We start from the raw sequence: 18,750 nt of genomic DNA, 5'->3' as shown, positions 1-18,750 counted from the left end.
CAAGCATCATTTGATAATGAGCAGCAATGGTCATCTGTGAAAATGCAGTACTTCAAAAATATTGGCTGGGAAGGTCTTCTAACATAACTATGTCCTATCCACTCACTATCTCCTATGGCCAGAATCAAGGCCAGTACCAGGCACAGTCAATATGGAGTTTTAGTCCTTTCTAACAACAGTCAGGAAACTTCTGAAATCACCAGGTGTTCTTTGTTATTCTAATACTATGCTATCAAAGAAAAGCTAGCCTGAACAACACTGCAATACACTAAAATTATGTGAAATTTTGCCTTCGATGCTATTTGGAAACATTTGCTCAGTTTTTCTTTTCTTCTTGGTCAGTCTTTAAAAATTAAACAAGTATGATTACATATTAAAGACTTTAGAACATAAGCTAAAATTGCCTTTTCACTTGAGATTCCAAAAGATTCATAAAGAATTATTTGAGACATTTAAAAAAGCAGTGGGAGGAGAAGCCCTTGGTCTCGTCAAGGCTTGATGCCCCAGTGTAGGGGAATGTCGGGGCAGAGAGACAGGAGAGAGTGGGTGGGTACTGTCATGGAAGCAGGGGGAGGGTGATGGGATAGGGGGTTTCTGGATGGGAAAGGGGATAACATCTGAAATGTAAATAAAGATCCAATAATAGAAAAAATTATTGACTTTATTTAAAAATTTACTACATGTACTCATTTTACTTCATGTGTTTTGCTTACATGTATGTATGAGCACCACATGTATGCAGAGTGCCTTCAGAGGTCAGAAGGGATGATTGTGAACCTCATGTTGGTGCTGGGAACGGAACCCAGGTCCTCTATAATAGCAACAAGTGCTCTTGACCACTGAACAAACCCTATCTCTAGCCCTTGACTTTCTAATCTAACCTGTGAAGAGACTCAAGTTACTGGGTGCCCTTCAGAGAGGCCTTTGGTTGCCAAACCGTAACACTTCGATATTAGAAAGGATTTATGGACTCAAAACTCCTGAACATTATTTGAAATGGCTTTTCTATATTTTTCCCAAATGAATTCAGTAATTTTGTCTATATGTAAAGGCATATATACTATATCAGATATTTGGTTATAGAGAAACAAATGACTATCGGTTTGCTAATTTCTCCAGATATATTATAGATGTCTAGGCTATTCAGAGCCAATTGTCAATGTAGCCTTCCAATGAAATGTTAAATGATTCAATATGTGGGAACCGCCACCCAGGATTTTATAATTTTATTAATTTGATGTATAGACCAAACCAGTTACTTTGAGTTTAGATATACATGCGCTGAGGAATCCAGCTCTTGGCAGAAGGTCAGTAGTTATTTTTATATATTCACATAACGTCTGGTAGGTGACTGACACTTGGGAATGCCCCCTTACAGAAAGCACTGGAGTCAGAGAAGAATTAACCACCTTTATTAAAATTAAGGGCTATAAATGCTTAATGGGTAATTTTTAATCAAACAACAATGAAGCACTGGACAGGAACAATGTAAACATTTGAAAAGTACTAAATGTTATGGTTATAATCAGTCTAAATGCAGCTTTAACCTGTGTGTTAGTGGCTATTGGAAAGGGAACTGGGTATTAAGCTTACATTCTATATTGCTGTGAGACAGAGAAGCACATTCAATTTAGACTCTAGTACAACAGAACTTAGTACAGCACAGGCCAGCGCATGGTGACCTTGTACGCTTCGGTGCCTTTCCCCAGCACACCACCTTACTTTGCTGTCAAAGATCACCAGTACTGCACCATAGGAGGCTTATCTTTGTGCGCACTGAGCTCAGCTTACCCAAACCCCATGCTCCAATCTAAGTCTGAAAAGCTAAAACTACAATGTAAGCTCCATATAAATTCCATTTTCACATATGAACTGTGTATAAATTTCACATAATTTTTACATGTGTAATAAATTTTACAACAGTAGCAATGAACTTTTTCAAATGAACTTATTAATGATGATTTATAAATGAACATGACATTTTTTTCTTATTCAAAATACATAGCTTGAAGTTTTGAGTAATAATTTTGAAATACAGTTTATAAGCATAATAAAACATACATACAGATTTTAATACTACATATTTATCTGTTGCTACCAAGTTTTAAAGGAGGATTATCAAATAGAATACTTGAAAGTGTTAGGTCCAATTATAGAGCTGTCTGATTGTATTACACGGCTCTTTCCTAAGTGCTGTAGAAGTTCCTCTGATGAAGGGTAGTCATACTTGCCAAAGATTTTCTATAGGATCAAGAACAAGAGAAAAACAACAATAAAATGTGATTATGCCAAATACTATAGTCCAGAAAAACACAGCTAGCAGTATTCTTTATTAGTATACTAATCATTTCATAACTTGCTTGGTACATTATATGTACTCTTTTTTTTCCAGACAGGATCTCATTATTTACCACTGGCTGTCCTAGAACTCACTCTGTAGACCAGTCTGGCCTCAAACTCAGAGATGAACCTGCCTTTGCCTCCTGAGTGCTGGGATGAGGGCTGTGGCGTCACTTCTGCCCAGCATTCATTTAAAGTCTATTCATTGATGAATCCTATCACTAACTGTACAGAGACAGGCAACCAGTTGTCACATATCAATGGCCATCATAGTATTGAAGTTGCTGCTATTCTGAGCAGAATCCAGGGGAGCCAGATGCTAGTCTGCATCACTGTGAGGCACTGAGCATGAATGGGAGAACAGCCCACCAGGAGCGTCTACTGTGTCTCACTGTGCACAGTTTGCACTATGTGAAACCATCCTTGTTGAGTTCACAAGACCTCATTTGCCTGGGAACAGCTGTCTAGAAGGTCTCTAAACTCCTAGCTGATGGCTAGCTACAGTGGGGGAAGGAATAGGCTTTAAAGGTTGTCGGCTGGGTCTTAGTGTTTACTTCTCTGCTGTCATGTAAGGAACACACACCTGTCACCATGGAGCCTTTCTGCCATGTCATCTCCACCACGATGAACTATACCCAGAAAACAGAAGCTGAAGCAGTTCTTCCCTCTTACAAATATTGGTTTTATATTAACAGCTATCATAGCAGACTTGTTTTAAAATGGGGTATTTTATTGTTGTATTGCAATTTCAACTTATGACCAATTGTTTTATATAAGAAACTAAAATCTTAAATATTTAAGTATAAAAGCAAATGCTACATTACCTCTGTATTGCTTCATTTATTTTAAATGGGAAGCAGAGTTTCTCAGAAAAGATGAAGTCATTTTTACAATGGTATTGATGGACAAACCATTCAGAAAACCTTTGTGATTTATCCTCACTTCCTGAAGAGCCTCTATAATATGGTCTCTATCCAAGAGAAACACAGACATAAGCAATCCTGATTCCAAAACAATCATGTGTCAGAAGTTCTGAACACTACATTTTTACACACAGTATATAATTAAATTCCAACCTTGGTTCATACCTGCTGATATCTGGATGTAGTTCAGCCAATCTCTTCATGATCTTGGTGAAGCTCCGAAGGTTCAATGTATTTGAAGGTATGAACTGAAAAGATCATGGGACAATCAATGAAGACAATGAATATAAGCTATGTCACTGAGAAGCTTGGTAATGAAAACACAGGACAAGTAAGAGTTAGGTTCAAAGGAATGCAAAGGAAGTCCTGTGAAGTTAGGAAGATGCTAGTGCTGAGGTGCCTACTAGCAGAGAAATGTCTAAATGGAAACGCAGCAACAGCACTTAGCAGGCATCAAATGACAGGATCAGGAGGGCTGGCTGGAGGACAGTGGACACACATGCAAGCATCATACAAGAGAGTGGTTTGGAAGTGTGGGTACTGTTCTTTAGCGTTAGTGGCGGGTACCTACTTAAGTGCCTATGCCTAGTCATGAACCTCAGGAGTGAATTTTATTGCATGTAAAAAAAAAAAAATGGAATGCCTACTGGGCAGCAGACATTTTGCTGAGCAAAACTATCACATACCAGGAAGTATTTATAACTGCAGTGGGGTAAAGATAAGGGCTATGAAAACGAAATAACCATGTTTTATAGTTCTGAGAAGTATGTGGTAAGGCTACTGTAAAAATATCTATATCTCTGTCTGTCTGCCTATCTATCTATCTATCTATCTATCTATCTATCTATCTATCTATCTATCTATCTATCTACACGCCTTTACTCCCAGCACTGAGGTAGCAGAGGCAGGCTGATTTGAGGCCAGCCTGGTCTACAGAGTGAGTTCCAGGGCAGCCAAGGTTACACAAAAAAATCATGTCTCAAACAAACAACAAAATAAAAGTATATATATACATACATACACTGGTGGACGAATGACTTCTAGAATGGTACTTTTCAAGAGTAAAGAGACAAAGACTGTGGAGGATGGCAGCAAACCCAGCAAGAACAGCCTTACTGACCTGTTGTGCCAGCACAAGGACTGCTCGTTACTACAGCATTCCCAGCAGTGTAGCAACACAAGCCCACTGCTAATCCATGAGGAACACTAACCTGGTCCAAGGGAGGAAAGTCACAATCTTGCTCAGACTCCAGCTGCCTTGGTCTAGGTCTGGGCAGTCTACAAGTGGAAGAGGCAGAGGTGGCATCTTTGTTGGTATTTTTCTCCAAATGATTCATACTAATGCTATTCCTGGTTGTAGAGAGAAGTGGCGGTGTGCACTCTCCAGGGATTTTCACAAGCCGCACATTCACAGATTTTCCATTGATTTCTACTCCATTCATTTCCTTCACGGCCATCTTTGCATTACTGTTCTTTGCAAAAGCCAGAGATGCATATCTACAACACAAGAACGGAAGACCAAGGCTCTTAATGAGCAACTTCAGCTTACTCTTTTAAAACTAAGATGGCTTTCACAATAGCTAGTTGCTCTTCAAAAGGTTCTTAAACTTGTTTGGGATAAGTAGGTATTGTTGTCTTTGATGTTTTAAGACAGGGTCTCTTTAGAGCTTGCTGGGTAGACCAGGCCTTGAACTCAGAGATTCACCTACCCCTGCCTCTCAAGGCCTGGTATTAAAGGTGTGCACCAACAAATAAATGTTTATTCAGGATAATACAGAACAAATCAAAGGGAAAATAGGATAACCTGTGATAATTATGAATTATTAGTTTAAAATTTAATGTTTTAAACTACACACTCAGAGTTCTGAGGCCTAGGGCCAAGTGGCTATATATTCTAAAAATTAAAGTTAATTTTTATGCACAAATATAAACTCTAGGAGGCTCAAAGGCTCCAATGGTAAAGACAAATTTTGACAATATTTAGCAGAATATATAAAAATGCATTTATAGTCAGTAGTAAGAAAAATATATAAAATGTGTATAAAAATTAAGATAATCTAATTAGAATTTTATTATATAATTCTGGGCCAGAAGAATCCCTGTTAATCCAGAAGAGAGATCCACTGGACAGAGATCTGGTAAGAACTCTAGCTAGATCCCGCAGCTCTAAATAGTGTTAATAAAAGTATGTACACCAAATCATTTATTTTTTAAAGATTTATTTATTTTATGTATGTGAGTATCCTGCAGCTGTCCTCAGACACACTAGAAGAGGGCATCGGATCCCATTACAGATGGTTGTGAGCCACCATGTGGTTGCTGGGAATTGAACTCAGGACCTCTGGAAGAGAAGTCAGTGCTCTTAACCACTGAGCCATCTCTCCAACCCCTGTACACCAAATCTTATGCAAGGTTTTTCAAAGGATGGGCCTATAGTACAAACTCAAAAATACAAATATTTTTGTATTTAAGTGCATTTTCTAAATTTATACATAGAATAAATATTTAAAAGAAGAAAAAAAGCATCCCAATTTTTTAAAGTTTTCAGGTAAGATATTTTAAAAAGTCATGAAGGATAATATTACTAAAGGATTCAACCCTGGTTTAACCTGATAAAAATATGCTAATATCCTATCAATGTGCCATATATAATCTATATGACTACAATTACAAAAATTAGTACCTATTTTTATAAATTTAAAACCCTACCCATAAGCAATTCATTCTTAATTAATGTGTTGACCTCTGAAATCAATAGCTATCGTTTTTATGACAGAGCAGCATAGTGTCTCCATGAAGTAATTAATTATCACTATAACTGGACTCTGAATACTATAAATATTGAAGCAGCAACTCTAACTCTCTGACAACACACAGGCGATGAAGCAACCTACCTAAAACTATATACAGAAGTACAAAATGCAGAAATAACTAGCGTCAGGACTAATTAAGCAGAACTTCCTGAGCCAGCTCTGCCTTTACTGCTAACGTGACAACAACAGTTATTATCCTAACCCTCATCTTACAGAGAAGCTAAGACTAAGAGCTCAAGGAGTGCATTCAGTGCATTCAATGCATTCACATTAACTCTAGGCACGGAAGGTGCTGGGGTTGAGCCAGTCCCATTTCTAGAGCACATCTACTTAGTGCACTCTGCTTCTGCTACGAAATGCCATATAGTCAGATAAATATACAAGGATCAGTTAACTCTCCTATACACCTTGGAGGCCATGTATGACACTGCATGCTGTAATCTTAGGACCTAGGATTCTGAAAACAGAATTAGCAGTCTGGATTACACGGCATAACCAAATCTCAGAAGAGAGGTTCCTGGAGAGAAAGATGTGGAAGAACTCTAGCTATCTGTTTAGTGTGGAACACACCCACAACCCTGTGAGTGTCTCCTGCCTCCTGTACCTTATACAACAGACATATAGTCATGCCTACCTACTGAATTTGGGCAACATACCTGTAATTAGTTGGAGAATCATAAATCGAAATTTCAGAAACTTGGTATTTCTGGAAATGAGACCTTAAATCAGACTAAAAGAAGAAAAATTAATTTTGTGGAAGGTTGAAAAAAAATCACAATAATTTACAAATTTGAAAGACTCCCAAAGAAATTCTGGGCATACCTCAGATACAGAAGGGCAAAGACCACCAACATGTATCAAAAAGCCTTTACCTCTTCGAAGCAGTTCAATATTCTCCAATTCTGATTATAGAAAAAAAAAAAATCACAGAAATCCCCACAGTGACATCAATATTTTAAAGAAAAATGGCAACAATGTTACATATTTCATTTGTTTCTAATTACAAAGCTCATTGACTTGTGTGTGTGTGTGTGTGTGTGTGTGTGTGTGTGTGTGTGTGTGTGTGTGTGTGCATGAGCTGTATGTGCAGAAGTCAACAGACAGCTCCTCTCCGTCTACCAGACAGATCATGAGACTTAAACTCCATCTTGATGGCAGGTAAATGCACTTGCTGCCAACTTGAGCCCAATCTTTAGGACTCAAATAGGAGAAAATGGACTCTGTCAAGCTGCCCTCTGACTTCCATATGCATGCCATGGCACACGCATATATCACATACGTGCCCACATAATAAATTTAAAAAATAAAGACAGAAGATATCAGCATTAAACTAATCATGTTGGTAACACCTGTAACCCCACATTGAGAAAACTGACACAAGGATGTAAGTTCAAGGCTAACCTGGACTACATACTGTAAAACAAAATCCCAAATAGAAAAGACAAGCAGCAGTGATTGAAGTCTTGTTTTAAGATTTCTGCATCTTATTCATGTCACCCTAAAACAAAGAGGTTGGGTTACTCAGTGTCCAGTCTTTTGGAGCTTGAAAGCTCACCACATGCAATGTAACCCAAAGCATTATTTCTCTCTGCTTCAGTGCTTTTAGAACAGGGGTGCACACAGGTTCCTAATGCCTGGCGTCATACTGGCCAGAGTATGGTCTGGAAACTCTCTCTAAGCACACTACTTGCTGAGAAACAGCACACCAAGAAAACCTTTGTATTAGACATGAACAATGGTAGGCACAGACCTTGTTATTATGGAAGGATATATAACAAAAAAAAACGGGGAACAAATAATTTGATTTTAGGTATCATTAAGCTAGGATTTAGTTTCCTCCTATTTGACCAAAGCATCCAACATTTATACACTCTATTTTCCTGGTCTCACTGTGAGAAGACTGGGTGTGAATATGTGAAGTAAGTTCCCATCCACTGAGCGCAGGTTCTCTAAAGCCCTCGCTCAGGACAGAAAGTGCACATAGACTTGTCTAAAGACTTCTTAGTCTCTCTTTTGTAATTTTTATGTAATAATGGAAGACCAATGAATTCCATTTTCCCTCAGTAATAAAAGTTGGCTTAGCCTCTTGAAATGGTTATGAAAATTGAAGGGGCTCTGACTGTAAGTTCTCTCTTACAGAGGATGCTGTACAAAGGTCTGGGCATTTCACTCATCTATTAAGATACAGTGTTGGATCTAGGTACAGTCCCTCACCACTATTCATAGTTTGCCTTCATTATTTATTTACTAATCTGTTCATCTGTCTGGATAGTAATCAGTAACATGTGTGTCTTGGAGAGAGAACAACGAAGCTCCTTCTTCACACTTCAGATGCTGACACTGCAATCAAGAGCTACAGTAGAAAGCAGTAGTGCCTAAGACTCAGAAGTACCTCCTACCCATCTCCTCACCTTTCACCAGTCCCATAGAATGGCTCAATCCTGTGGGCCGAGCACTGTGTCTGAAGAAATGAGGATTTAATAGCTACTTGTTCTTTAAAACTTTCACCTCCAACTGGCCAACTTTCTTTTTAAAAATAAGGAATAGGTACAAAGAGGAGCAAAATACCTTTATAGCCCACCTCCCAAAAGAACACAGAAAAAGTAACCACCATTTTCAGGTAAGCTAGGTTGTAATATTTTTCTATACATTCGTAAGAACAAACCTAATGGATTCTTTGGATCCCATTCCTTGTATTCTGGTATGTTTTCTTGAGTTACTGAGAAGTCAGCTCCAGTCAGCCTCTCTTTCGCATCAAACCAATCTTCACTTGCTTCATGGATATTTTTACTCTCTAAGGCATGAGCACAAGGAACCATAAACTGTGTGTGTCTATCTCTCAGAACAGTTTATAAACATGTCTCTCAAGACAAGGATGACCTTTATGTGGACCTAGAGATGTGCACCGTGGAATAGAGCCAGGTCTCTGACCTGGTCTTGTTGCAGGCCCTGAGCACAAAGTTCTTTTCAGTCTAAGGCTTCTGGTCTCCAATTTCCTTAACTGAACATTAATGCCCAGTGTATCAAAAGCTTTCCTCTCTCACTTTTGGGAGTTAACCTTTATGGATGAAATATTTTGACATAACAAACCCAGTAAAAATGCTGCATTACTTGTTTTCTGCTTTTATTTTATTTTTACTTTTTGGTATTTGGAGACAGGGTCTAACTGTGTAGCTCTAGATGTCCTGGAACTCACTATATGGATCAGGCTGGCCTTGAACCCAGAGTGCCTGCCTCTGCATCCTAAGTGCATGAATTAAAGGTATGCACCAACATGCTCGACACACTGTTTTCTGGAAGCCGCACAAGCAATATTTAAACCTATATCTATATATGGATACAGATTACTACACAAATAATAATGTATATTTTCATCCTTACCTTTGTCACTGAGCTTCAGGTGATTAAAGTCTGTATTTACATCACTGTTTTTAAAAACATTGTTCATGGGTGATTTATCTTGCTTAGGATGACTATTGTCAGATATAGAAGGCATCTGAAAATTAAATAAAAACAGAAACAAAGATAAGGACTAACAATCACTGCATTCTACTTGAGACAGGCATTTTCCACTTGTATTATTTTGTCCTCTGAATACTGAAGGCTATGACAAAAAAAAAAAAAAAAAAAAAAAAAAAAAATCATCATCTGACTTTGTAGTAAAAATACTCAGAATAGCTTGCTGGTTTACACCAGAATTTGGGTTTTAATTCTGCTTACAGTGATGATATGGGTGCTTTTGTTCTTTGTGATTTTTGAGATAGTAACTTTTAGACATTTCAGAGTATAAGCTTTCATCTATGGGAAATTATGTAGACCCAAGTTGTTCTCTACATTTAAGTTGTCCTGAAAAGGAGGACAACTACAAGGTAGGGTGTACTTCAAGGGTAATGTGTGAGGGTTTGTGTTTGATTCTGATACCACAAAAAAAAAAAAAACCAAAAAGCTCTAAAACCAAAAACCTAATCCAGACCCCAACCCCTACCCCACAAACAAAAACCCAGAGCTATCTGAAGAAAATCACAAAGTAACATAAAAGGTAAAATGTAACTGTGCTAAACTGTGAAGACAGTACCTGGATAGCATACCATCTTTAAAAACCAGTAATTCAGTTAATCTTATAGGCATCCTATAACGTCAGGGCTGGTGAGGCGGTTCATGGCGTGAGGGCGCTGCCACTAAGCCTGACAAGCTGAGTCTGATCTCCAGGACCCATAGGGTGGGAGGAGCAAACAACTGATCTCTAGAAGTGTCCTTGGACCTTCACATGTGCCATGACATACGTACACACTACACACACAGTAAGGAACCTTATATTGTTTTATAGTCAAAACTGAAGACTCTAAAACTAAATTCTGCTGCATTTTAAACTTATTATTTAAAAGAATTTAATTCTTTTTGCAGTACTAGGGATGCGCCTTATGCATGCTAGACGAGAGCACTACAAGAACTGTATCCCAGTCACACTCGTGTTTCGGGCCTTCCCCTCAATCAGCAGGCTGTTCTACAGCTACACAGCCACCAGGAGAACAGTAAAGACTGTTAACGTAAATTCCTTAAAAGTACATGACAGATCTGAGCATATAAAATTTAGCTTTCAATCTATATCTTCTTTTTAAAGAAGACTTTTCCTGTGGGATGGCCTCTCAGTATCATTTGCTTGTATACTCTTAGCAGAAAGCAACTATCTGAAGTATTTTACTTTTCATTCTCAACTTCAGTCAAAGAAGCAGGACTGGCTGCCTTCTTCCTAGGTAAGAGAACCTTCGGTTTCTGTGGGACTCCACAATTTCCGGTACGTTCTTTGCTATCATTTCCTGATCACTCGGTCAGTGTCTCACCATGGAGCATGACCACACTGGCCTCAAATTAGTGATCCCACTGCCACCATCTTCCCGAGTGCTGAGATTATGGGCACCTGCCACCATGCCTGGCCTGCAATGTGCTCTTACATAGCAATTAAACCACCTTCTTGTTTGTCAAATGTCAAATACGTCCCCGGGGGTTGGGACAGACTAAAATAGTCCAAGACATACTTCATAAGGGAAAAATGAAGGGTTTTTTTTGCCCAAAATAAAAGAAATGCTACTTGACCTCACAAAACCCCAGTAGTGACCCTGTGCTTCACGATGATGCTGTTAGCACCACATCATGGCTTGCTTGGACAGTCTGGGTTTATGCACTGGTGAGTTACAAGTTACATTTTACCTTGGGCCTCCTGGTTTATAATGAATTACATGTTACCTCCCTCACCACATTGATGACAATTGCCTGACAAAGTACACCACCCATTCCTTCTGCTCAGTCACATCGGAGTCCAAAGAGTGAGTCAGTGGCTGGGAAGGAGAGTGTGAGGGTTTCTGAGTTACTGTTACTTAGAGGCTATCAAGGTAAGATTTTACAAAGTACAGGACAAATGCTTAGCTGGGCAGGGCTCTTGCTATGTAATCACTGAGCCTGAGTTTGACTGTGCTCTTACTCATGTAAAAAGCTGGGCATGGAAAAAAAAAAGCTGGGTATGGTGGCACAGTTGTAGTTCCGGAATGATACCGTGGATGACCAAAACCATGTAAAAGCCAGGCAAGGGAGTATAGGTCTGTCATCCCAGATCTCCTACTGCAAAACAGAAGGTAGAGACCATTGCCTAGAAGTCTGCAGGCCAACTGGGCTGACACACTGCATAAGTAAGCCAGAGACCCAGTCTCAAGAGGGAGGTTCAAGACTGACACCAGAGGTCGTCTCCTGACATTCTCAGAGCAGCCCTAAAATAGGTCTGTGGTGACAAGTGTCCTCTTCCTCCACAAATGCACATGTGGGTAGCTCCTGAAGAATCACATCCATGATTGAACATGCACACTCACAGGCACACACAAGCATGCGTCTCTCTCCAATTCTTACCTGGGACAATGTCTTTAGTAGGCTTGGAGAAATATCAACATCAGGTAGACTTTGATTATGCAGCTCAGAATTTTCTCCTGAAAGGCTGGATAAATAATATTTATTAAGGAATTTATCAGTGGTCTCAAAAAGAAAACAGAATTTATATATATGGCTTAAGTAGTTTTTAAGAGCAGGTAAGTTCTACATTAGATAAAACTATAATCACCTGTATGCTTCTTCTTTCATTAGCTGAAAACAAGAGAAAAACAGATTTAGTATATTTTCTGTTTGAATGAAGTAACAGTTTTATTCTAGAATACATACATACCCTGGAAGCAAAATCGGAGAAGGCAGACAACAGTTTGGACTCCACCAACAGTGGAGGCAGCTCTTCCAGGGGTATGCCCTTATGGACTTTTCCTTTCAAGTTCATGTACCTATCTTTCAAGTCTTCCAGAACAGACAGCAAAACAGAGCCTAATTCCTTCTTAGCAGAATCAGTTGATAAATTCCTGTTCAAAGTTAAGTTCACAGAATTACATTACACTGGCAAAAGTCATTCACCTGACACTAACATGGTGTCATAATTCAGTTCTACCCCTACCCGATCATAGATTTACCTGTTAAGTAAGAGAAGAACAGTAGATACATTTTCTAGGGTCAGTATCAGCAACCCCAATAGGTATGGCAGAAAGAATGGGACAGAAGACCATGATGAAACCCCAACTGACTTTACCCTTACTCAGGTAGAAAGCATATTTATTTTACTGGCTTTATTACCTCAACCACAATTTACTGTGACATTTGCATTTGTAATGATTTGTATATGCTTGGCCTAGGGAGTGGCACTATTAGAAGGTGTGCCCTTGTTGGATCAGGTATGTCACTGTGGACGCGGGCTTTAAGACCCTCATCCTAGCTGTCTGGAAGTCAGTATTCTGCTAGCAGCCTTCAGATGAAGATGGAGAACTCTCAGCTCCTCCTGCACCATGTCTCATGCCTGCCTGTGTGCTGCCATGTTCCCACCCTGATAATGGACTGAACCTCTGAACCTGTAAGCCAGCCTCAATTAAATTGTTCTTATAAGAGTTACCTAGGTCATGATATCTGTTCACAGCACTAAAACCCTTACTAAAACAGTATTTTATTTTTGATTTTTGAAACAGATCTTAAAATGTATCCCTGTCTGGCCTGGATCATATTCATACCCCTGCCACTTAAGTTCTAGAGTTATAACCACACACAGCAAAAAAGTTTTTTGAAACTTACTACTTTTACGAAAGCTAACAAATCCAGATATAGCCTAAGTTTTGTCTTTCGAACACTGAAATTAGGTTTCTGGAATGAAGGCATAGAGATAGATTTTTAGAAAATCTAGATTTAAAATTGATCAGCACCTATTGAGTCCCGCTCTACTTTCCATTACAAGTTTGTGAATGTGGCGACAGTGGCGAAGGCACATCTGGTAGCAAACATCTAGAAGGTGCATCTCTGCCTTCATGGCCCTTTCAGTGGTCTTCTCACAGCACTTTGGTGGCAAAGCCACCTCTTCGCAAAGCTGAAATGTCCTTTAAAGTGACAGACAGTATTAGGTAAGATTTTCAACATCTTCGACAGTAGTGAGAGGCTTCTTTCTAGAAACAGAACTTTAAATTTCTTTTTTCTTTCTGGCTTTCAAGACATGGCTTCTCTGTGTAGCCCTGACTGTCCTGGAATTCGGTCTGTAGACCAGGCTGGCCTTATACTCAGAGCTCTGCCTGTCTCTACCTCCTCAGTGCTAAAATCAAAGGCATGCAGCACCACCCAGCCAGATTTTAAATTTCTTACAATTCCCTGTCAGGTTTAATCCAATTCCTATTAAAAAGGGGACATGACAGGAACACCTCATCAGGATCAAAACCTAATAGCTCAATAGATTCTCAGAGCTGGAAGCCACCACTGCAAACTTACTTCTCTCATAGAGCAGGGTTTGTTCTCACTAAGGACTCAGTTCCTCCAGAGGTGATGGATCTGTTTTCAGTCTCACAAGATCTGGGCAAGCTTTTTATGGTCATAGGCATTTAAGGCCAGAACTGTTGTTAAATGTGTTTTTAAATAGAAAATAGACATGATTTACAAATGTCATTAAGAGTCATTCATAAAAGCAAATACTTTGCTATATTATAAGAAGCCCCAAGCCAGCCCAGTGAGAAGGCTCAGTGAGTTGCTTGGTGACCTGAGTTCAATCCCTGAGACTCACACCATGGGGAGAGACTCATCTCCTTCAAGTTGTCCTCTGACTTCCATATGCACCTGCATTTCTACATAAAGAAATGTAATTTAAACTTTTCCTTTTTATAAAAAGTCCAAGTCACTAGAGTTTTTGAATTACTAAGAGTTTTTGGAGGTTCCCTCAACTACCAGTTCCTATCTACCACTGTTTAGTTTTTAAATTTAATTTTGTAGTTTTAGAATGCCAGATGAAGCAAAAAACAAAACAAAACAAAAAAAAAAACCCCAAAAACAAACCCATGGTTTCAGAGTATGGCAATATGGCTTTCTTTTCGTCCACTCTCACTTTATGGCTCTATTTGTGTTTTGGATTATTAATATATGCAAAATAAAACCAATGATGATGGTTTAGAAATGCTTCAATGTGTAGCTATTTATCTCTTCAAATATATGGCATTTTTCTGAATATAATGTTTAATTTATTCAAAAAAAGAAGGGAAGTGTGTCTAAGTGTGGCATGGAGGAGGGAGGGGAGAACTGCAGGCTCTTCATGGTGAGCGCTGACATTCTATGCTGCTCAGCATCTATCTGCTAGAAGGAGTGGCCAACATGTAAATTTTCTTAAAGTCTCTTTAACTCTACATGTTTAAATATTCTACACAGAAAATAAAGCAACATGTGTGAGCTTATATAACTGACCTACCTCTCAGGATGTTTCTGTCTGTCTGTGGTATCAGATATTTTTTTTCTTGATTCCAAGGAATCCTGAAAATAATATAAAATTACAAATGTGTAACAAAATGAATGTTATACATGGAGTTCCAAAATATGAAAACCTTCAAAACAAATCTGTAACAATGTCAGCCACCGGAAGCTAGAGCTGTAGCCCCTAACACCCATCCCCTTGAGCTGACATCTCTCCCTCAGACCCCATCCGCATAACTTAAAAGTAGATTAAAAGTTTGAGACTATGCTTTTTACCTCATCCGGGGAGTTCCCAATAGGCTTTAAACAGTCGGTTGAGAATGGTCCTCCTGAGTCACTTCCTGGGGCAGCAGCCTGTGTATCTCTGCACAGCTGCACACATGACCAGTCAGTGTTACAGGCCACACTTTGTCTGTCACTTTGCCACTCCTCAGGCTGACTGTGTCTCACCTCCTTTGTCTGTGTGTTGCTTGATGCAGACACTATGGAAGGGCTTGTGTTTGCTCTGCTGTCCGCAGCCAGTGTCTGAACCGCAGCTGCACAGCTTGCTGCATCTGGCACCGACTTAAGACATGATTCTTTCTTAAGAGAGCATGTTTTATTTGTGGCACTGTCCTCTACCTCTGCCTGACTATCTGTCACTGCCACTCGTGGTGTCACAGGAGAGAAAAGGCCTGGCTCAGGGAGGCTTTTGTATTGCAAAGAGCCACAGAGAGAAATGACCGAATCATCAAAAACACAAGGCCCAGAAAGCTGGTGAGCATCATTAGCCTTCAGGTGTGTCTCAAGGGCTTGGTCTTGGGGAAACACGATAGCACTCTCAGGGTGCTGTAATGTTTTGTTCTGGAAAATTCTATTTCCATAAACGTCTTCACTTTCAATCATCTGAGACTTCATTTCTTTAGTATACACTTGAGTTTTAGGCACTTTCTGAGGGTTTAAGGGAGAACTGCTCCTCTGTAAAGTGTCACCAAATGCTTTATGATATGTTAAACCAATTTCTTGTTCCTTACATTTTTCATATTTTGGCTCATGATATTCTTTTAACATATCAGAACTTTGAGATGCAGAGACTTGAGGCAAACATTTTTGTGCAAAACCATTAAGTGACTCCAAAAAGGGGGTGGAACCACTCTCTAATTTGCCATGGTTATCTTCTAAATCGCTACCATATTTAAAGTCATAGCTTGATGCTTTCAACCCACTAACATGCAGACTAGACTTGCTTAGGTGTGCACTTAAGCACTCCAGCTCTGCGCTGTGGTACTCCTGCTGCGAGTCTTCGTCCACGTCGCTCTTCTGCATGTCTCCACAGTCAGCACCCCTTCCCAATCCAATACTATTATTGCCTTGAGGTCCTAGAGTGTCAAAAGCCACCTCTACTCTTCTGTGTACTTCAGGATGCAATTCTGAATAGAAATGCAAAAGGTTTTCATCCTTGAGTTTTGATTCTGAATAATGGATAGAATAGGTCTCATTCAAAAAAGCATAGTCAATACTGTCTTCAAACTCACTTGAGTGGGAGAAAATATTCTCCACGTTAGTATCTTGATTTTCTGAAAATGACAGTTCTGATAAATCTCTCTTGTCAACACTGCTGTTCTCTTTGTCACTAGCTCTTTCTTCTGTTACCAAGGAGTCCTCTTCACCATTAGGAAAGGTCATTTTGACTTTGTTACAACCATTGGAAAATAACATATTTTCTTTCTTAGGATTATATAGTTTATCTGTTCAAAACAGTAAAACAGAGAGTATGTTAACATTACTATTGAAACTAAACACTGAAAAAGACTAGACATAATCTGGTCCTAGCTCCTTCAAATCCTGGACTTTTACATCATCACCGACAAACACGAAAAAAGCAAGCACGCTACAGCCCCAGCCCTACTGTGGCAGTGATTAAAGGTGGGCCCTTAGAGAGAGTCAGGACTAGATGAGGCCATGAGGGCAGGGCCCTCAGGATAGGATTAGTCCTCAAAATGCAGCAGAGCACCTCTCCTTTGCTGTTAAGTCACTCAGCACATTAACACACATTATTTACCAGCTAGAAAGTGATTCCTCAGGAGGATCTAACCATCCTGGCATCTGAACCTCACACTTCTGGCCCCAGAACTATGAGAAAATAACGTGCAGTTGTTTAAGTCACTTAATTGATGGTGCTTTGTTATAGCTATCCAAGATGACAAAGTGTCATGACTCTTTCAATGGTGAGAGGTCTTTCCTTTATAGGGCAGCCACTTTACTTGTGGATATGCCTAATAACTTTAAAAATAGTATCATTTAATAAATTCTAGGCTATCCACTGGTGTCAGTTGCACACAGTGTCATTGAAGGCAAGAGGGTACTGGCGCTATACTTGTAACTTATGGCTTTCCTTAGGGTCAGAGATAAGCACACAAAAAACCAACCAAAGTTAAAAGAGAAGTACTGACCATTGTGTTAATGGAACAGGTGAATATGAAGAGAAAGGAGGGGCAGAGTTTGGGGAAAACATCAGCAAGTAAATGCAGCTGGCTGTGTGAATGAACTCAGTCCTTGCAGGAACTAATAGTCCAGCATGCAAGGAGTGAGTGGAGGATGTCTGAGTGGAGCATACAGAAGTGGTGAGGTCTTTCTAAGGTTCTAAGATATCTGGCTCTTATCCTAAGGGAAGGGAAAACTAGGGTAAAACCCTTCGAGGGGTAGTAGTCATGTGACTGAGATTGAGATGTAGAGCCTTCTTGGGAGCAAGAAGCATGGGAAGTGATGGCAGGTAGACCAAGAGCACAGAGGTAAGACTAGAGAGGGTACTGTTAACAGACACGGAAGTGTATGCAAGTTACACAAAACTCTTATAGAATAATCACTCTTATTCCAGTGCATTCTGGAATTTTCTATTTCATTTTACTAAAAAGCACACTTAGCCCACTTTATTTCATGACCCTCTAATTGGCCACTACCTGCTTAAGTACCACGATAAGATTCACTGGGCACTCCGTCTGAACTGAAATATTTACCACTAAAGATAGGGACTACCATGAAGAACAGGTGCAAAGGAGGAAGGGGAAGGTAAGACAGGGGGGCAGTGCTAGAGTTCAGAACAGGCGAAGGGAATCTGAAGTTACGGTAAAATATCTACATTAAATGCTCAACAAGCTGTAATAACTACAGATTACACAGGAGTTACTGTCACACACTGGGGACACTAGTATTTGTTTTGCTTATGATATAAGTGAGTTAATGTAGTGCTCATTTTAAACTTTTTATACTGTCTTATCGTATTATAATTTTAGGATTAGTTAGACAGACTGGTCTTCCATGGACTTACAAGGTTTGTGTCTTTTGCCCTTCCCAGTGCATAATAAAAACAACTTGCCCATAGCTACCAAAAACTCATGAGGGAATTGGCAAAGTTAGAAATGTACTGATTGTCCCAGCTTGCTGCACGAGGCTTTAGAACAGCCACCCCTTTGTTTACAAAATGCACCCTTGGCCAACAGGTGTGCATCCTTACCATTTTGGAGGTGTCCTCCAGTTCTGTGGTAGTGTTTATCAGAATCTGTTTCTACCGCTGCAGTGGACTGCATAGTTCAAAGATGTGTGCTCTAGGAAAGGTATAACATTGACCTATTAATATACTTGGCACGGAGTTGTAAAACTTAGAAATACTTGAAGCAGCAGCTACAATCAAGGATTCTAGTATCAGAGAGCAAATAAACATTACAACACTGAGTAGCCTTTATTTTTTAAAAAATTTTTTGAGAGGGTCTTATGTATTACAAACTGGCCTCAAGTTCTCAGTATAGCTAAGGATGACCTTGATTCTTTGACCCAGTGTCTCCTAACTGTCAAGTACTGAAAATATAGGTATATCTGACTTATGGAGTACTGTGGATTAA

General features: G+C 39.5%; 1 protein-coding gene across 1 annotated transcript; it reads right to left on the bottom strand.

Annotated features, from left to right (window-relative positions):
* Window positions 1–3,180: 3,180 nt before the first annotated feature.
* RBM44 (RNA binding motif protein 44) lies at window positions 3,181–18,438 on the bottom strand (the record flags this gene model as incomplete). Its single annotated transcript, XM_080933260.1, is given in 15 exon segments — window positions 3,181–3,310; window positions 3,429–3,520; window positions 3,524–3,554; window positions 4,443–4,760; window positions 6,733–6,806; window positions 6,899–6,978; window positions 8,742–8,870; window positions 9,458–9,572; window positions 11,975–12,059; window positions 12,183–12,205; window positions 12,285–12,468; window positions 13,354–13,524; window positions 14,871–14,932; window positions 15,149–16,599; window positions 18,366–18,438. Coding segments are annotated over 15 exon segments (3,018 nt in total).
* Window positions 18,439–18,750: the final 312 nt, after the last annotated feature.

This window comes from Micromys minutus (assembly GCF_963924665.1).
Source record: "Micromys minutus genome assembly, chromosome: 19".
NCBI classification, from domain to species: Eukaryota; Metazoa; Chordata; class Mammalia; order Rodentia; family Muridae; genus Micromys; species Micromys minutus.
Note: the sequence above shows the minus strand (reverse complement) of the source record. Positions and strands in the feature narration are given on the sequence as shown.